Here is a 16,549-nt window from a genome sequence, read left to right as displayed (position 1 = left end):
CAAATTTATTTTATAAACATTAGTTTTAAAATTATAAACATGAAACATTGATATATATATATATATATATATATATCATATTAATAAAAATATAAATATAATTATCTATATATATATACACATTGATTAATATGTGTATACATATATACATTGATTTATATATCTATATCATATTATCAAAATTAATTTTTTAGTTAACAACTAATGTTAAAATGTATATATGTTTTATACAATTTAATGTTTTATTTATAAATTAATGTTTTATTTCACAATTTTGATAAAATGTATATATATATATATAATTTTTAATTATGAGTTATTAATTATTATTATATTTTAAAAGATCATAAATGTGTTAAAATCATTAATAATCTGTTACATTACCAATAATATAGTTGCAGTAGCACAATGATATCTATTACCTTTGTTGCTTGGATGTAACCAGGGTTCGATCTATAGGAATTGTAGTTTTTTAGAATAATTATCATCAAAATGCATCCAAAAATCTCGGGATATTAGCAATTCTAAACGATAAAATGACATCGTTTTAATCATTACACTAGATTCTAACCCGTATTTGAAAGGGCGGGTATATATCTTACTTTACATTTTTTAGAAATTTAATTTTATGTATGAATTTTTCTTTGTAATCATTTTCGTAAAATATTTTTAAAAATTATTAGTAAGAGATTTTGATAATTATATTGAATTTTTAATATTGTGTAACTATGCATTTATACCATAGCAATTTCAAACATTAATTTTTGGGGTATATATATGGTTTATAGAAGAATTAGATATAAGCATTATTTGCAGACTCGATCTAGACCCGCAGTTGAACCGATACACCTGATTGTAAAATATATATTTAGTAGATGTATTTGATTTGTTATAATATCATTTGAAAGTTTAATAAGATATATAGATTACATCATTTGAAACTTTAATAAGATATAGTTTACAAAATGAGGAGATGCATGTAAAATATTTTTTTTTTTGTGTATGCTAAATATGTTAAATTTGTTGATAATGATAAATTTTGTACTTGTGCATGATTTTATATTCTGCTTAATAGGTTAAATATGATAAATTTTATCGACTATCACATCTATTATATTAAAAGAGAAGTCATGACTTCTTTCATGTGTAATATTTAAAAATGGACCATTTCCTAGAAAGTTGTTTAAAATAGTTATATTGAAATTATTAAATCCATATATATTTGATAATTCAAATAAATATTACTGCCTTAATAATATTTCCAAAATCTACAGAATCTTAGTTCATTTTAATGTGTTTAAGAATATTTAAAATGTAACCTATTAACATGTAACAAACAACCTTTCAAACATCAGAAAACAACCACGTAACAAGATATTTGCATAAACTGATAACCAATCAATTACTATTGAGTTATTCTTGGGTTCACCCCCTAGGGTGAACCTATAGGTTCACCAACCAATAAGATTTAGTTATTTCAAATCTGATATCTTTTAAAAAAGGAAACAAAATATTGTCAAATTATATTACATTTTTAAAATTAAAAAAGTATAAATAAATAAAAATAATAGTAGTTGCAAAAAAAAGTTTTCAAAAAAAAATTAATACCATAAACAAAACACTAAACTCTAAATCTAAACCCTAAACCTTTGGTAAACCCTAAACCTTTGGTAAACCCTAAACCCTTTGATAAATTTTAAATTTTTGAATTAAAAAAAATATATTTTTAACACAATCAACAAAACACTAAACCCTAAATCCTAATGCTAAACCCTAAACCCGTGGGTAAACCCTAAACCCTTGGGTAAATCCAAAACTCTTGGATCAAATTTTAAACTTTAAGATTTATGTTTATTCAAGAGTTTAGAGTTTACCTAAAGGTTTAGGGTTTAGGGTTTAATATTTGTTGGCAGCGTTAAAAATACTTTTGAAAAACAAATTCTTTTTTTTTTGCGATTAAAAAATCTTCTTTTTGTGATTAATACAATTTTTATTTTAAAAATATAATATAATTCGATAATATTTTGTTTCCTTTTTTTAAAGATACTGAATTTAAAATAACACAATCTTATTGGTTGGTGAACCTGTAGGTTCACTTAGGGGGTGAACCCTAGAATAAGTCATTACTATTTTTAACACATGCATACGATTATACTAAAGCACATAAATGAAAATCCTGTCCATTTGGAATTCTAATCACATTTCATATTCTTATAACTATTCTAATATATTACCCAAAAAAAATATTATTAACTTGACATTAATCTTTAAGAAAATTGTATTATCTCTTCTATTAAAATAGAAATCACAACCTAATTTCGTGTGTGATTTTTTAAGTTGGACCGTCTCTTAGGAAAATTACTTAAATGAATTATTTTAACTATTCTAAATATCAAATAGATATTTCGTTATTTCTCTGAATTACATTTAAATAAAATCATTCATATCCTTTTATTTAAAATATAAATATATATATAATATGTTTCATTAAGGCAAATATTTAATTACTTTATTTTTTATTTATAATATAAATGTATATGTTGTTTTTCACTTAAACAAACCTTTTAAATATTTAATTAATTTTGTAATTATTAAAATATAAATGTATATTTCATTTTTACTAAAATAAACCTTCTAAGTATCTAATTGATTTTTTTAATTATATTAAACTCAAATACAATTTTGTATTAAATTTGTGATATTAATTTAAAATAATATATTTCAACTAAATCTTTAATCTCTAACAGTTATGATTTGTTAATTTATAATTTGGTACCACAATGTTGAAAATATGCTATCAATATGAACGATCGGTCTACAAATGCTATTTTGAAAGTGGATTCAGTTTTTATTATAAAATATAGTGGCCGGTTTTGATTTTTTTTTATTAATAATAAAAGTATATGTTTGCTTTGTTTAAAAGTATAGATCATATTCATATATTATTCATTAATGTAATTGTTTTTGTTTATTTTATCTTGTGTAATGGGTATTGTAACAATTTATGTCATTAACATAAATAACAGAGGAACGATTGAAAAATATATTACATGTAAATATTTTTCTTTTCAGTGTGGTTATTATCAAATGTAGTTGTAGGCTTAAATGTTAATTATATAACATGATGTATGATAGATGAAGAATTGCAAATAAAAATTTAACAGTGAGAGATTCATTGTAAATAATCCAAGACTTTTGGGGTTGAAAAGTCTAAATCACCGATACACATCATAAGAAACCGAAAAACATAGATAATAAAGAGAAAATTCAGGTTGAAAAAGACAATAAAATACACTTGCATTATAATTTCCGGTTTAATAATTTAAATGAAGTGGATTTTTTTTATAAATTACACTTAATATAGGTTATGCAGTCAAAGATTTAATTCATACAAATAATTTGATTAACACATAGGTATCACCTAAACTTAAAATACAAGTATAATCGTAAGGAAATTAATATCTAATTTAATATTTAATTGAACGGATCACCCCCTATGGCTTTTTAGTCTAATCTCATATTGTACCATTTTTGACTATAATATCATTTAATATTTTTGAAAATAAATTAAATAAATAGTTTTACAAACAAAATTTTTTTTGGAAAAATAGTAACTACTGATAAAATACCTATATGAACTTAGTAGTATTTTTTTCAGTTCTAAAAATATTTAAATCATAATTTCGAATTATGTTCTAAACTTAGTAGAATTGAGATTCTACGAAGTAGAAAACGAAATCCACTATTTTCATTGAATCTACAATGTTTAGAATACATATTCCGCGCTTAACCTACCGATCTAAAACATGTAGAAACCGACTTCTACATATTTACTATAAATTTAAAACATGTAAAAACTGACTTCTACAGATTTACTGTAAATCTAAAACGTGTAGAAATCAAAATCTACACATTACTAAAATTCTAAAAAATCTGTTGAAACCGATTTCTACAGATTAACTGTATTCTCCAGATAAGAATAAGGGAATAATCAGTTCCGAAATATAAGGAAAAAAATATTTGAAAATATTCAGTTTTCTATTTTGAAAATCGATTTTTTTTTAATTAAGAAAAAAAAAAACAGTTGTCTGCAACTTGGTAAGAGTAAGTATATATGATTATGCTATATATGAATTGAGTTTGTACGTTTGTTATGGTTTAACAAGTTTACGAATATGGTTTTATAGCATAACATATTCTTATAATCTGTGTATGAGTCTATTATATACAAATTAATTAATATATATTTTGTACCTTTGAAGTTTCAGGGTAGTGATGACTGCACGTGAAGGGGATGGAGAAGAATACCAAAACGCAAGTTAAAAAAATCCCAAGATATGTTTTCTTTTATTTTCAATAGGATTTTTTTTTTTCTTTTTACTGGGCATCAGATTGCAAAACTTTCGAATTAATACTTTCAGTAAAAGTTTAATGTGTTTTTATTATTTATTTTCGTTTTTATTTTAATTTTAGTATATTAACAATAAATAAATTTATATTTTAAAGAAGACTTATTTACAAAAAAAAAAATTATAAACAAAACTATTAGCCTACCATTAGTATATTAACAATAACCTATCATTTTTTATTATATTTAAAAATTAGAATTTTAAGAGTATTATTGTTATTTTGAAAATATTAACTTAATGGAACATAAAGTATATGAAATTAGTCTAAAAAAATATAGTTAGGCGTACCCAGTGACCAGTTCTTTAGTTGTTTGTGTTATCGATGGCTTGCGTTTGAGTTTTTATACACTAACGTTTTGGTCAGGCTCAGTTAACTGTAGGGTTTTTAGTTTACTTCCATTTCACCGATCATTAAGAACTGGTCACCGGGTACGCCTAACTCTACCGGGTCCAGCTCTCGCTATAACTGCGGGTCGATTCTGCGGCAAGCGATTGTCCCTCCCGACTGTATCCTTTGTGTTCTGCAGTTGTGTTTGATGTCATTTCATGTGTTTCCTTAGGTTTGAGTTTGTGTTAGTTTTATTTATGTTGATCTGCTACTAGTATACTCTGTCAATGTCTGTAAAAAACTTAAAACTGGTAATGAAATCTTAACATTTTTTACCAAAAAAAAAAAAAAATATATATATAGTTTATTTAGTCGAAGAATCTACGATTAATTTTGTTTCTTTAGTTGTGTGGACCTTTTGTTTTGTCTTTAGTTGTTTGTGTTATCGTTGGCTTGCGTTTGAGTTTTTATACACTAACGTTTTGGTCAGGCTCAGTTAACTGTAGGGTTTTTAGTTTACTTCCATTTCACCTACTTAAGCAATTAAAAAACAATTATAGCATGAAATTAAAAGTCCCTAATTAAATTAAGTGGAATCAGTAAATGACAAAAAGCCCAAAGACAGAAGAAGCAGCCCAGTAAGAGAAAGGAAGCGTCGAAGCTCAGTGGAAGGAAGAGGCGTAGAAAGCAGAATGTTTTGATATGGCGAATAGCAAGTACGAGTATGTCAAGTCATTCGAACTGGAAGATGAAGTCATGCTTCTGATACAGTTAAACGTAACAGGGAAAGTAGAAGAAGATGAACAGTAACTCGTATTGATTCGATCCAATGTTTACACAAAGAATCGACTCTCACTCGCCAAGAGATACATGTAGAAACACTCTAGATCTGAGATGAGGAATCAATGGTGATTTTCCTAGAAAATCACCAAGAAAATATAGAGAACATAGATGAAGAAGATAACAAACTTTCTTGACTATTTTCGATGATTCTAACTTCTGTTTTCTCCAGCTATATATCAACTCAATCTTGCTGACGTGTCACTATTAGCACCACCACTTTTCCTATAGCAGCTTCCTAATTTGATCCTTGTTCGGATCGATGGTCGTGATTTTTCTAGGTAAAGTCTCTCTCGAGCTTTTTCAAGGAAGTAGGATGTTCTGTTCTTAAGTTAGTATTGATTTTGGTTCTACTCAGAAGTTGTATTCTTTTTAGGTCTTGTTGATTTTTAGTCTCTCTGGAACTGTATAGGGAACATGTATTTGTTGTAGCTTTCACAATTTGAATGTGGACATTACTTGTATTTGTTCTAGTTTCAACACTTTATGAGTCGATAGTGTTTCATGGAAACTTTTAACTTTTGATAGGTTTTCCCAAGTTCATGAGTTTGAGAAGCCTAATGATGAAGCAGCCCTCAATCTTTTGAATTCATGTTCAGCTGCGGTTTTGGAAGAGTTTCCTGATATCATCTTTGCTTATGGATACAGTGATGAATACAGGTTCCAAAGCTCACTTTGTTTGACTTTATTTGTCTTAGGTTTTTACACTCTCACTCATTCTCTACTATTTTCCTTGTCTTCCGTAGCTTTGTGTTCAAGAAAACATCAAGATTCTACCAGAGACGAGCCAGGTCTTGATTCATCTAAAACTTGATCGATATATAATAAAAACCTTTTGCAGAATAATATGTGCTTTGCATTTCTCTGATTGACTCTTACTCTTTACACTACCGTTTTTTGTTTAATACGCAGTAAGATTTTGTCGTTGGTAGCTTCCTTCTTTGCTGCAGTCTACGTAACAAAATGGAAAGAGTTCTTTCCCCAAAGAAAACTGGAATATACTCCTTCTTTCACCTCAAAAGTCGTAAGTTGTGCATCGCCAGAGGTTCTTCAAGCTTATCTCGCGTGGAGACAACAAGATTGTAAGACATACTGAGCTCAGAAATAATGTACTTGACACCACGTTCATGATAATTTTGATACTTATTTGCGTCAATTGTCTTCTGTAACGTCTAACAAGTTCCGTTTCTTATTCGTTACAGGCCACGCCAATAATCAATACGAAACTTGTTTTTGGATGTTAGTTAAAAGTGGAATGACCATAAGCGAAGCACAAGAGCTTCTTAAGGTGTGTTGTTAGTGCTTTAAATTGCTCTTTTTACCTTCTTTGCATTGTTATTTCATTGTTTGTCTATTTCCATTGGATACCTGCAGGATACACAAAAGCAGCAGAAAAATGAGCTTCTCTTTCACAAGTTTGGTATCAATTACAAAACGCTTCCTGAATTGTTTCGACAAGGATCATGTCTCTTCAAGAAAAAGGTGATAAGTTTATATTTTCTGTTAGAAATTATATATATAGCGCTTCTATGCTTGCTTTAATATGTCATGTGTCATTTAGAATATAGACCTTCCAATTGAAAGTTAGTTCTCTATGAAGGGTTACTAAGATCAGTTTGTTGAACAACATGATTGGCGCACATGTACATTTAGGTTTTTCATTTTAGATGTTAATTGTCTGAACCCTTGTAAAAAATATTGTCATGTGTAGCTGAAAATATGTTGATGTAGCTGAAAATATGTGTTGTCTTCTTTGTATTGTGTTTTGTGACAAGTTAGATCTTCTCTTTTCATTGCATCTTGCCTGATGTTCCACATAAATTCGTCTTATACCGCAGACTTATTATAGATTTCGAATATGAGATACTTCCATTTAACTTCATTCAGGTGGAAGAAACTGTAAAGCATGATGAGAATGGCAATCCTGTAAAAAGATTGAGGAGAAAGGCTGTGTTGGTACACTCAGAGAATATTGCTGCAAGAAGCTTTTGGAATGAGCACCCGTCCCTATATAATGATCTTGGTCACTTCTCGAAAGATATTGGCAGAGTTGAACCAGATTTCGTTAGATCGTTTCAGTTCGAGAACAAATTGTTACCTCTAACTTGGGTCGTTGTTAGGATTGACGGCTCTCACTTTCACAGGTAATCTTTTTTTTTTTTTTTGCCTTAAACTAGTCATGTCCTTGTGCTCCCTAGGATTCAGCTATGTCATGAATTGGTTTACTTCTTTAGCTGGCCTCTTTAGTTTGCTGATGTTTTTTTGCCTCAAACTAGTTCTTGAATCCTAACTTGCATTTTCATCACTAATCAACTAACGTTATATGTTGAAAATTTATTTTGTGGAGCTTGGCTTGGGGTTTTGGTAGGTTTTCTGACGTTCATGAATTTGAGAAGCCAAATGATGAGCAAGCTCTGAAACTTATGAATTCATGTGCAGTGGCTGTTCTCCAGGAGTTTGAGGATATTCACTTTGGCTATGGTGTGAGTGATGAGTACAGGTCTCCCCTCCATCTCTCAGCCTCTTGTACATCAGCTTTTACATATTTAAGTTATTAATTAAGTTCATCATGATATGCTACAGAGAGTATATGTGAGGAAAAGAAGAGAAAGAGAGAACAGAGGAGAGGAGGAAGAACAGAGTGTTGGCCGTTAGAGTTTGATGACGTGGATTATTCTGTTACGAGTATTAGAGAGTAAGAGGATTGTACTTGGGCCTTGGTATATAAGAGGACCCAGGTAAGAGAGGTTAGTCAGTCAGTTAGAGAGTCTTGGGCTTGCCCTTGATTGTGAGAGAGATTGTATTTGGCTTAGTACTTCGACTTGTGGAGTCTAAGAGGGGTGGTTGGGTGGATCTTAATCAATAAACATCTCAGTTCTAACAAATTGGTGCGAGTGAGCGCTCTGGATCGAGAACCATCGCGACGATGACGAAGAGGACGAAGGATATCGGCGACGGTCAGGCGGATCCTCCGATCACCTTGGATTTGCTTGCGGCGACGTTGCGAGATCAGTCGACGGTTCAGATCGAGACGAATCGGCGATTCACCGAATCTTTTTTCGAGTTGGAGAAAAATGCGAAGGAGATGGAATCGCGAATCGAAGCCTCGATTGAATCAAGGATTGAAGCGTGTTACGAGAAGATGTGCTCGCGGTTGGAGAAGAAGCTTTCTAAAACGATCGAGGTTTCCGGTGATTCACCTCAACCGTATCGTCATCCTAACTATCAGGTACATAACACAAACTTGGAACCTGGCCGTAGCTCTAGGAATGAAGATGCGGTAGATCGAACTTCGATTGTTGGTAACCGTGAGAGGATGTTGAAACGAGTAGAATTACCTGTGTATGATGGTTGTGATGCGTATGGATGGCTAGCTCTTGCAGAACGTTTTTTCAGGATTGGCGGTTATGATGACCGAGCTAAGTTGGACGTAGTCTCAGTGAGTCTAGCAGGAGATGTACTCAGCTGGTTTAACAGTGAATCACATCGCAGAGGGTTCAGAAGTTGGATGGAGTTTAAGCAGAAACTGATAGCAAGATTCAGCAAAGAGAAGTTCAGGGATCCGAGTCAGCCATTCTTTGCGGTTAAACAGACTGGTACTGCGGCTCAGTATATCCATGCCTTTGAAGATCTATCAACGTTGGTAACTGGTCTGACAGATACGCAGCTCGAAGGGATATTCATGAATGGGTTAAAACCTGAAATGAGAGAAGTGGTAACGATGTGCAAACCAGTTGACTTGGATGAAATGATCTCTACAACATATCAGATGGAAGACAGTGTTTTATATAAGGTGGTGTGTAGAGAGAGACAAGCAGAAAGGAAAGACAATTCAAAAACAACGTCTATGAAATCCTTTTCTTCTGGGAAGAGTAGTTCCGGTTGGACTTTTAAGCCGACGCAGACAAAGCCAACTGAAGCAGGAGGACAGAGACCGCAATTACGATTGACTGAGGCTCAGATAGCAGAGAAAAAGCGCTTGGGACTGTGTTTTTCCTGTGATGATAAGTGGTCAAGGCAGCATTTGTGTCCCAACCGTACGCTTCAGGTCTTGACAGTCGTAAATGGACTGGAGATGGAAATAATGGATCAGTCTCTAGTTGAAGTAGAGGAAGAGATAGAAGATACTGAAGCTTCGATGATGGCACTTTCCTTGAGCTCGTTCTTGGGACAGTCTTCTTCTACTACAACTAAGCTGAAGGGAGCAATTAAGAAGAATTCAGTGGTGGTTATGATAGATAGTGGTGCGACTCATAACTTCATCTCACCTTCGACAGTACAGAAGACAAAACTTAAAGTTACAGAGAATACGAATCTGCGCGTCTTGCTTGGAACGGGAATCTCAGTTCAAGGGACAGGAGTGTGTCAGAAAGTGACGGTGGGGTTACCATCTATGTCCTTTGAAGCAGATTTTGTGGTTTTGGAGTTGGGAAATGTTGACGTTATCCTTGGAGTCGAATGGTTGAGAACGTTGGGCAAATGCATGGTGGATTGGGAACAGAATGAATGGTCTTTTGTCTATGAGGGAGCACCGGTGACGTTAAGAGGGGATCCAACGCTTCATGCTCAAACCGTATCTCTCAAATCATTCACATCAGATAACATGGTGTGTCACAAAGGAGTTGAGATGGAGGTACGATCATTGGAGGAAAAGGGTGAGACAGTGACGGAGTTACCATTACCGATTGCTCAGACGTTGCAGCACTATGACGGGGTATTTCAGAAACCGGTAGGGTTGCCTCCAATCAGAGGTCGAGAACATGCAATTGTGTTGTTGGACAGCTCTAAACCGATAAGCGTGAGACCTTACAGGTATCCGCACGCACACAAAGAGGTGATGGAGAGAATGGTTAAAGAAATGTTAGAGGAAGGGTTGATAAGGCCGAGCCAGAGTCCGTATTCGAGTCCGGTTCTGTTGGTTAAGAAGAAAGACAATTCACACCGATTCTGTGTGGATTATCGTGCATTGAACCGTGCAACAGTTCCAGACAAGTATCCAATCCCAATGATTGATCAACTGTTGGATGAATTACATGGAGCTAAGATCTTTTCAAAGTTGGATTTGCGGGCTGGGTATCATCAGATACGAATGCAGGAAGAAGATATTGCGAAAACTGCATTTCGTACGCATGATGGACATTTTGAGTTCTTAGTGATGCCTTTCGGTCTCACCAATGCTCCGGCCACATTCCAAGCCTTGATGAATGATCTTTTCCGACAATATTTGCGGAGGTTTGTGTTGGTATTTTTTGATGATATCCTCATTTACAGCAAAACAGTGGAGGATCACGTGAAGCATTTGGAGCTGGTGTTGGATATTTTCGTGGAACAACGTCTGTTTGCGAACAGGAAGAAGTGTGCGTTTGCAGAAGAGAAGGTGGAGTATTTGGGGCATGTGATTACAAGCAAGGGAGTTTCAACTGATCCCCAAAAGGTGATAGCAGTGAAACAATGGCATAATCCAAAGTCAGTCAAGGAGCTGCGAGGATTTTTGGGTCTCACTGGCTATTACAGAAAGTTTGTTCAGAGCTATGGATCGATTGCTAAACCGTTGACAGAATTACTGAAGAAGGAGCAGTTCTTGTGGTCAGAATTTTCTCAACGGGCGTTTGATAAGTTGAAGCAGGCAATGATCTCAGCTCCTGTACTGGCACTTCCGGATTTCAATAAGCTGTTCATTGTGGAATCAGACGCTTCGGGCTTTGGGTTGGGCGCAGTTCTTATGCAGGATCAACACCCAATAGCGTATTTCAGCAGGGGATTAACTCATAAAGAACAGCAGAAACCAATCTATGAAAGAGAATTGATGGCAATTGTGATGGCCATTCAGAAGTGGAAACATTATCTCTTGGGAAGAAGATTTATTGTGCGGACTGATCAACAGAGCCTAAAATACTTGTTGGAGCAGCGTGAGATAACACTTGACTATCAGCGTTGGCTTACGAGAATCTTAGGGTATGAGTTTGACATTGAGTATAAGGTTGGCAGTGAGAATAAGGTGGCAGATGGGTTATCTAGGATTGATCACACTGCTGAGGAAAGGCTGACTCTGGACTTGTTAGCATTAACGGTTCCTTCTTCTTTGGAATTGCAAGACTTGTATAAAGAGATTGAGAAGGATGAGACTATTCAGAAGTTGATAAGGAGATTCAAGGCTGAGGAGCAAGTGAAAGCGGGGTTTACGTTGGTCAATGAGCGCTTGTTCTTTAAAAACAAACTCGTCATTCCTGTCAATTCCAAGTACATTCAGTTGATTATGCAAGAATGTCATGACAGTGTTTTGGGAGGGCATGCTGGGGTTTTGCGAACATTACAACGGGTTCGGGACCTGTTTTACTGGCCGAAAATGCGTAAGACAGTGCAGGAGTATGTAGCGGCTTGTCGTGTGTGCCAAACGCATAAATCTTCGACTCTTTCTCCTGCTGGACTCTTGCAGCCAATTGAGTTACCCGTGCAGATTTGGGAGGATGTAGCGATGGACTTCATTGAAGGATTGCCTACTTCACAAGGGGTTAATGTGATTCTTGTGGTGGTAGACAGGCTCAGCAAGTATGGCCATTTCTTGACATTATGCCATCCTTTCACCGCTGTGGACGTGGCAAACAAGTTTACTCAGGAGATTATCCGACTACATGGCTATCCAAAGTCCATTATTTCGGATCGCGACAGAATTTTTCTCAGCAAATTTTGGAAGGAGTGTTTCAGGTTGTCGGGGACTAAGCTGCGGTTCAGCACAGCGTTTCATCCGCAGTCTGACGGGCAATCTGAGGTCCTGAATAGATGTTTGGAAACTTATTTGCGTTGCTTTGCTTCCACACATCCTAAGACGTGGGCGAAATTTTTGCCATGGGCGGAGCTGTGGTATAATACGGCGTATCACACGGCATTAAAATGTACCCCTTTCAAGCTTGTGTATGGTCGCGATCCTCCTCATTTGCTGTCATATGAATCAGGATCGACGGCGAATTTTGAAGTCGAATCGGCATTAAGGGAAAGAGATAGGATGTTGGGGTCAATAAAGGACAATCTCTTACGGGCACAAGAGCTGATGAAGAACAACGCTGACAAACATCGTCGGGATTTGGAGTTTGAGGTGGGAGCTTCAGTTTTTCTGAAACTGCGGCCGTATCGACAGCATTCTGTGGCTCGACGTTTGTTCCAGAAGTTGGCAGCGAGGTACTACGGTCCTTTTGAGGTGATTGGGCGAGTTGGACAGGTGGCTTACCGTCTTCAGTTACCGGAATCATCTCGGATTCATCCGGTCTTTCACATCTCACAGCTTAAACCGGTGATTGGGAGTACAACGGTGGTTTCGGAGTTGCCTTCTCGGTTGGATGATAATAATGAGTTGGTTATTGAACCAGAGGAGCTTCAGGATACTCGTTATGATGAAGAAGGCCATTTAGAAGTGTTGATCAAATGGCGTAATCTTCCGGATCATGAGATGTCCTGGTTGCGAGCTAGCGAAGTGAAACATCAGTTTCCAAAATTTTCACTTGAGGACAAGCTGAAACTCGTGAACGGGGGTATTGATATGCTACAGAGAGTATATGTGAGGAAAAGAAGATAAAGAGAGAACAGAGGAGAGGAGGAAGAACAGAGTGTTGGCCGTTAGAGTTTGATGACGTGGATTATTCTGTTACGAGTATTAGAGAGTAAGAGGATTGTACTTGGGCCTTGGTATATAAGAAGACCCAGGTAAGAGAGGTTAGTCAGTCAGTTAGAGAGTCTTGGGCTTGCCCTTGATTGTGAGAGAGATTGTATTTGGCTTAGTACTTCGACTTGTGGAGTCTAAGAGGAGTGGTTGGGTGGATCTTAATCAATAAACATCTCAGTTCTAACACATCATCGATTCCAGCTTTGTTTTGAAGAGAGAATCTGAGCTCTACCAAAGACAATCCAGGTTAAAACTAAGTTTTATTAGCTCTCTTTACAGTTTTGGCTCTATCTCCATGATTCTTTTGGTTCCTACTTCTTAATGTCCTGATATTGTATTGCAGTAAGATAATATCTGCAATCGCATCCTTGTTTACATCCACATATGTGATCAAATGGGGAGATTTCTTCCCTCGCAAAGAACTGAAGTACCCTCCATCGTTTGATGGACGAGCAGTATGCTACCCAACGTACAAGATTCTTTTGGATTACTTGGCTTGGAGACAAGTTGACTGTGAGTAAATATAATGTCTCATCATCTATGTATGGGTGTGAAATGAAACCTTTATATATGAGTATTCTCATGTTTTTTTGTTTGTCTGGCAGGCCATATCAATAATCAGTATAATACATGTTTCTGGATGCTTGTTAAGTCTGGAAAAACCAAAACACAATCCCAAGATTACTTGAAGGTACATTGTTATGGTGGAGAAAGATTTCATTTTGTCATGACTTGAAAATGGTTTTTCTTATTTGTGAATGGCTTTTCCAGGGAACCCAAACACGAGAAAAGAACGAGCTGCTTAGCAGTCAATTTGGAATTGAGTACAATACATTACCTCTAATCTTTCGAATGGGTTCATCCGTTTTGCGCTCAAAGGTTTGGTATTTGCCTTTTTTATTATCGAATCTCTTAAAGCTTTGTATAGGAGGAAGATGTACAATGGACTAGCTAAAGAAAGGGGCAAACTGGTTCTGTTTCTTATTTTCACAACCAATTAAATTACTCAAACCTTGCTTATTGACTCTTTTAAATGGCTAAATCATTCACCAAACCTGAATGTTTGCTTCTCGTTTCTTATTCGAGCATATGAGTGGTATGGAAAATGTTTTCCATTACAGAGCATTTTGTAGTTTATCTGTTAATAAGCTGTCTGAATATAATCGTTTTCAGGAAGCTGTTGCAGTCGAGAATGGAGTAGTAGTTTCAGGGAAGAAACTGAAACGGGAAGGAGAAGTGGTGGTAGATCATTGCAACATCATTGAACGCGGTTTCTGGGAAGAACATCCACACATCCTTAGCTATTCATGAAACAGCTGCTTCTTTAATCAAAGCGTTGGAGACATGGAAACACTTTTTTAGCTAGACTTGTTTGTTTTCATGTTTGACACAAAGACGAGTAACATAAAGAGAAAAACACATTAACATAAATTCTCCCCCAAGTGTTGTTACAAGTTACTATTAGAACTTATATAAACAGAGAAGATACATCAAAGAGAACTAAAAAAACAAAAGTAAACGAGATGGTTTAGCGACCAAGTGGCAATGCTAATACAGGAACCAAACTTGGTCTTGCTTGCCTTGGCTGCTCCACAACTGTGTATTATCTTGGTCTGATCCATCTACCACCAAGTAACTAAACGACGGAACACACTGACCCAGTGAGACAAAACGACTGAACAAACACGACATTGCATACTGGCGGTTTTGGAGGTATGGTCTTCAGCCTCAAGGGTCTATCCGCAACTTTCTTAAACTGAAGTGTGCTTTGGTGGAATAACTGTAACACCCCATGCCGGACCACTAAGTGGTCTAAATCATTCAGTCCGTTTTAACTTACTCTTTAAAATACTCAGTTCGATTCATTGATTTATAGAGTTTAAACTCTTGAGCATTAGAGTTATGATGAACTGAATTTTTATTTATGTCACAAAAGATTTGTTACAATGAGAATTTGCTATATAAGCTATTACAATGTAAACGATCCTAATCAGTCTATCGCAAGCCAAGTCCTTCACTCTTAGTGACCATCTGTTCTCATCAGAAACGGATGCTTCAACAGACCCGAAGCGCTTCCTCTCTCCACAGGATTCCTTGCGAAACACGTCTCTAGAAACTGCCGTGCTTCCCAAGGAACATACTCTGGAACCTCTGGTGCCTTGTCATCCAACAAATGACGCAAAAACTCCTTCGAGTCTTGGAACGGCCACGGAGGCTTTCCTGTGTGCATCTCCAACACAACGCAACCTAGCGACCACAAGTCTAACGACTTCTTCGCCACGCCGTAACGAACAGACTCGGGCGACATGTAAAGAGGCGTTCCCAAGTAGGGAGAATCAAACTCCCAAAACTTCGAGTCTTCTCCAACTTCTGTCGACAGTCCAAAATCAGAAATCTTCAACTCGTACGAAACTTCGTTCATCACACCAACATTAACATCACGTGGAAACACGAGAAGATTGTCCGGTTTGAGATCGCAGTGGACGTATCCGAGATCATGAACAGCGACGAGTCCTTGAAGAATCATACGAGTGAAGTCTCTGATCATCGTATCCGTCAACGACCTTGTTTCTATGAAAGAAGTTAAATTTCCACCAGCTGCGTACTCCATCGACATGCTGTAAACTTTTCTCCCGTGAACATTGAAACCTCTCGACAGAGATGCTCCAAAGGTTTGCACGATTCCGGGACAATCTCTGAGCTTAGATAGAATCTGAAACTCGTCGTGGAGATAGTCGTAGTAGTTTGAGCTTTTCACGGCGTGGTAGTGCGGGTTCGAGCCGTCGGGTGTAGTGACTCTGATGAGATTGACAGAACCACCCGAACCTTTGCCCAACGATTTCACAAACTCCATCATACTAGAATATGTACTTTTCACTGCAACTAAAACCCTAGTTAGAGTCTGAGTTTTTTAATTTGTTTGAGAGAGAAAGCAAACTTCTAGAGTTGTATAATTAGGGGATATGATAAAACTTTATTCAACTATATATATTAGATACTTCTAAATCAAAAAGGAAATTGCTGAACAATCAAAAAAGGAAATTGAATAGTGACCGTCGATCTTACACGGAGGATCCACCAGGATCCGATCTGGACCGTTGAATCAATTGCCAGGGAAACAAAAAAGGAATGATGAAATTGAATAACGACCGTCGATCTTACGCGGAGGATCATCTATCATTGGTTCGATCTGAACCAAACGGTTATAGATGAGAAACTGAATAACGCACCGATGTTACAGTTGGTAAGAGCTTAACCGTTGGCTCAAAACACTTGACTCCCGTTTTTGGTCATTGGACTTTGCTAGTTTATTAT

At 35.7% G+C, this 16,549-nt stretch overlaps 2 protein-coding genes across 10 annotated transcripts; one reads left to right on the top strand and one right to left on the bottom strand.

The window, feature by feature from the left end:
• The first annotated feature begins 1,875 nt into the window (after positions 1-1,875).
• LOC103867714 (tRNA(His) guanylyltransferase 1) lies at positions 1,876-14,676 on the top strand. Of its 9 annotated transcripts, XM_033291719.1 has the most exons (14): positions 1,878-5,514; positions 5,812-5,858; positions 6,106-6,237; positions 6,324-6,368; positions 6,490-6,659; positions 6,780-6,865; positions 6,952-7,066; positions 7,427-7,721; positions 7,946-8,077; positions 13,436-13,480; positions 13,578-13,747; positions 13,840-13,925; positions 14,006-14,113; positions 14,408-14,676. In XM_033291719.1, exons 1-14 carry the CDS (start codon positions 5,440-5,442, stop codon positions 14,543-14,545), a joined length of 1,644 nt encoding a protein of 547 aa, XP_033147610.1. In that variant the 5' UTR covers positions 1,878-5,439; the 3' UTR covers positions 14,546-14,676. The 9 variants fall into 9 exon arrangements, 1 of the variants encoding a protein (XP_033147610.1); XR_004458204.1 differs by lacking the exons at positions 14,006-14,113; positions 14,408-14,676 and having other exon boundaries at positions 1,876-6,237; positions 6,490-6,686; positions 6,952-7,059; ... (1 more) ...; positions 8,161-13,480; positions 13,840-13,871; XR_004458208.1 differs by lacking the exons at positions 14,006-14,113; positions 14,408-14,676 and having other exon boundaries at positions 1,876-5,858; positions 6,490-7,059; positions 7,465-8,077; positions 8,161-13,480; positions 13,840-13,871.
• A 330-nt stretch (positions 14,677-15,006) lies between these two features.
• On the bottom strand, positions 15,007-16,135 carry LOC103867713 (mitogen-activated protein kinase kinase kinase 17). The gene has a single exon (XM_009145810.3). The coding sequence runs from the start codon at positions 16,089-16,091 to the stop codon at positions 15,255-15,257; it is 837 nt and encodes a 278-aa protein (XP_009144058.2). The 5' UTR covers positions 16,092-16,135; the 3' UTR covers positions 15,007-15,254.
• Positions 16,136-16,549: the final 414 nt, after the last annotated feature.

Source organism: Brassica rapa, chromosome A05 (assembly GCF_000309985.2).
Source record: "Brassica rapa cultivar Chiifu-401-42 chromosome A05, CAAS_Brap_v3.01, whole genome shotgun sequence".
Lineage (NCBI taxonomy): Eukaryota > Viridiplantae > Streptophyta > Magnoliopsida > Brassicales > Brassicaceae > Brassica > Brassica rapa.
Note: the sequence above shows the minus strand (reverse complement) of the source record. Positions and strands in the feature narration are given on the sequence as shown.